This window comes from Drosophila subpulchrella, chromosome 3L, assembly GCF_014743375.2.
Source record: "Drosophila subpulchrella strain 33 F10 #4 breed RU33 chromosome 3L, RU_Dsub_v1.1 Primary Assembly, whole genome shotgun sequence".
NCBI lineage: Eukaryota > Metazoa > Arthropoda > Insecta > Diptera > Drosophilidae > Drosophila > Drosophila subpulchrella.
The window spans coordinates 26,231,060-26,233,891 of record NC_050612.1 but is presented as its reverse complement, the minus strand read 5'-3'; the positions used below and the strand labels follow the sequence as shown (position 1 = coordinate 26,233,891).

Below are 2,832 nucleotides of genomic sequence, written 5' to 3'. Positions count from 1 at the left end.
GTCATAGTCTGTTGCGCCTTAACCACCTTTGAATGGATGTCGAGATCGGATTCGGAGTCCGACATTGTAGGCATATTGGAAGCTGTGCACTGCTTTGTACTGCTTTACCGACTTCTAGTACACAAACCCACTTAGAGTAGGTTCCACGAAAGCAGTCGTAGCCTAGTGGGCAAGGTGTGCACCTTGCAGCCGGGAGGCACCGGGTTCAGTACGGGGAGCGGATGCCTGTATTTTTGTTAAATTTTATTTTATTGAGATTATGAATAATTTGAATTCGAATTTGAATTCGAAGTAGCGGTGATTTGCCAGATCAACAAACTGCAACTGTTGCCTTTAGGTCTCTGTTTCACTTGTTTTCGCGATTCACCAGAGCTAACGGAGAGTCTGAGCACTGTCACTGCAGCTTTAGCTGCCGGATTTACAAAAACAAATTGATTTGCCACGAAGGTGGACTTGTCCATAGAATCTTCACAAAGAATTTCGCAGCAATGCAAAAACGCGTCTGCACTCCACGAAAGCATGATCGAGACTGTCAGTTAATTACACAAACTAAGCCACAAAACTAGATTGTAACTATTGTTTTGCCAGTGAGCAGAGGCAATATTAAGAACTTTGCCAGCCGCATATACAGCATTCATATTTCATTAATCAGTCAAAACATGCAATTAAAACTGCCCAACAATTTTATACCTACCAAACAAAAATTAAAACATATTATTGAAAAACTGATATGGCGTTTTATTTACTCTGTTGCTCTTTAGAAGATTCCAAAGCCTTAAAAAAAAAGAGGAATGGCTCACAATTTCAGCGATTTTTATTTTTAGATCTTAAATTTCGGTAGATTTAGTTTTTCAGTTTTTTACTCATTATTTTATAACTTGTGATTCTTATACTCTAGTAGCTCTAGTTTGTTTAAATTTGATAAAGTAAAATTGTGTAGTTTGAAAAAAACCGTTTTATTTCGAATATATTCAAAATTAGCGACATTCGTCTTAAAATATGTTATCTCTGTTCGAATGTTAAGTTAACAGCATTAGTGGTATTCATCTGCGATTCTGTTATCTTGTTCGAAAGTTCGAAATCAACAAACAGCTGATGGCAGTTTAATATTTTTCTAATCTATTTGTTGCTAGTTGCTCGTGAACCTAACAAGTAAACTGTGCAAAATGGTGCAGGTTTGGTATATGGATACGGAGGAAACCGATCAGCGTTTGGAGCATCATCGTAATCCACCAGCTTATTTGGAACTGGAGGATCTGTACAAAAAGACAGGCGTGGAATACTTTAAAGCAAGTGAAACTACGACTTTAAACCTTTGTTGACCTTGGGTGCGAGCTTATCTTGATTATTCACTTTTGCAGATCAATGCCGACGAATACCAGAGCGATAATACACTCACGGAACTGAGGGCACAACGTGGTTATACATACGATGATGAGGCAAGATCGATGTTCCCATACTGAGTGACCATAGAACCTCTACAAAACCATGATTTATTACAGATCACTTGCTCGGAAAAGTGCCTCCCTGACTATGCCAACAAATTGAAAGCATTTTTCACCGAGCACCTGCACACGGATGAGGAAATTCGACTTGTTTTGGATGGATCCGGCTATTTCGATGTTCGCGAGTGAGTGCCGGCTTTTGTTTTATTCATTTACTTAGTAGGCTTTTAAGAAAATTTGATGAAGTGTTCAAAGATAAAAGTATATTAACTAGAACTCACAATATTGTTATTTATAAGGATAATCAATTCCTTTAATGTAATTTCAGCAACGAGGAGAACTGGCTACGCATTCTGGTGGTGAAGGGAGATCTGATTATAATACCCGCTGGCATCTATCATCGCTTTACTTTGGATTCAAATGTAAATGTTTGAATTGCGCAGGGTTTTACTTAGATTAAATATTTATTTTTTATATTTTTATAGAACTTTATCAGAGCTCGTCGCTATTTTGTTGGTGAGCCAGTGTGGACTCCACACAATCGTCCTGCCGATGATATGGATTGCCGCAAGTCGTACATCAAACATCAGACCGAAAACTTTGTACAACTGAACAAGGTTTAAACCTTTAGGTTATAACAAGTGTATGTCTTACCCAGTTTGATATTTGTAAATAAAATAAAACGTCAATACCAAATAGACGTCTGTTTACTAAACATAATTTGCAGTCCTAAAATTACCAGACATTTTTTGGTTCATTAGGGTTCTGTTTTTTGAGTCTTAACCCTTTCATTTTGGCGCTTAAAATTATTTAAATTTTATAACTGCTAGCATACATTTAAGATATTATAATTAAAATGGTTATTTTAACAGCCCAATTAATTTTTTATAAGGAAGTTTGTTTGAAGTTTGACAAATCACAAATTAAACAAAAATTGTTATAAAATTCGAAATTTATTAAAATTTTTGATCGAATTAATTTATGAATACCCCATATATTACCAACTTAATTTAACATAATACTATCGCTAGTGTCACTATCAATCAAAATTAACGATGTGACCACATGCGCAATGCAAAATCCCAATCGCCAGAAGCCACACCGATTATATCGAATAAACTTCTAGGAACTTACGTTTATACGTTTTATATTTCTCTTTTGTTGACACTTAGTTTTGCTGACACTTACGTTTACTGAAAGCGGCCCAGAAGTGAGCCGGTAAGGCTGCCAATCGTCAGAAGCCACCCGATAGTATCGAACAAACATCGGTCGTTGTGCCAGCTCTAGGCTGCTAAACAAAACAAACACTTTTTACGTTGTAATCGATAGTATCAATAATAATCGGTTCGTGTGCCCGCTCTAGGACCCAAAACAAAACAAACACTTT

At 36.6% G+C, this 2,832-nt stretch overlaps 1 protein-coding gene across 1 annotated transcript; it reads left to right on the top strand.

Annotated features, from left to right (window-relative positions):
* Window positions 1–1,100: 1,100 nt before the first annotated feature.
* Window positions 1,101–2,165, top strand: LOC119553712 (1,2-dihydroxy-3-keto-5-methylthiopentene dioxygenase). Its single transcript, XM_037864292.1, has 5 exons — window positions 1,101–1,289; window positions 1,362–1,439; window positions 1,503–1,630; window positions 1,774–1,867; window positions 1,931–2,165. Exons 1-5 carry the CDS (start codon window positions 1,167–1,169, stop codon window positions 2,066–2,068), a joined length of 561 nt encoding a protein of 186 aa, XP_037720220.1. The 5' UTR covers window positions 1,101–1,166; the 3' UTR covers window positions 2,069–2,165.
* Window positions 2,166–2,832: the final 667 nt, after the last annotated feature.

Excerpts from the sequence above, each read along its gene's own strand:
- LOC119553712 (XM_037864292.1), top strand. The coding sequence starts at position 1,167 with ATGGTGCAGGTTTGGTATATGGATACGGAGGAAACCGATCAGCGTTTG. Across the intron at positions 1,290-1,361 it reads CAGGCGTGGAATACTTTAAA|ATCAATGCCGACGAATACCA; the intron begins GCAAGTGAAACT and ends TCACTTTTGCAG. Across the intron at positions 1,868-1,930 it reads GCTTTACTTTGGATTCAAAT|AACTTTATCAGAGCTCGTCG; the intron begins GTAAATGTTTGA and ends ATATTTTTATAG.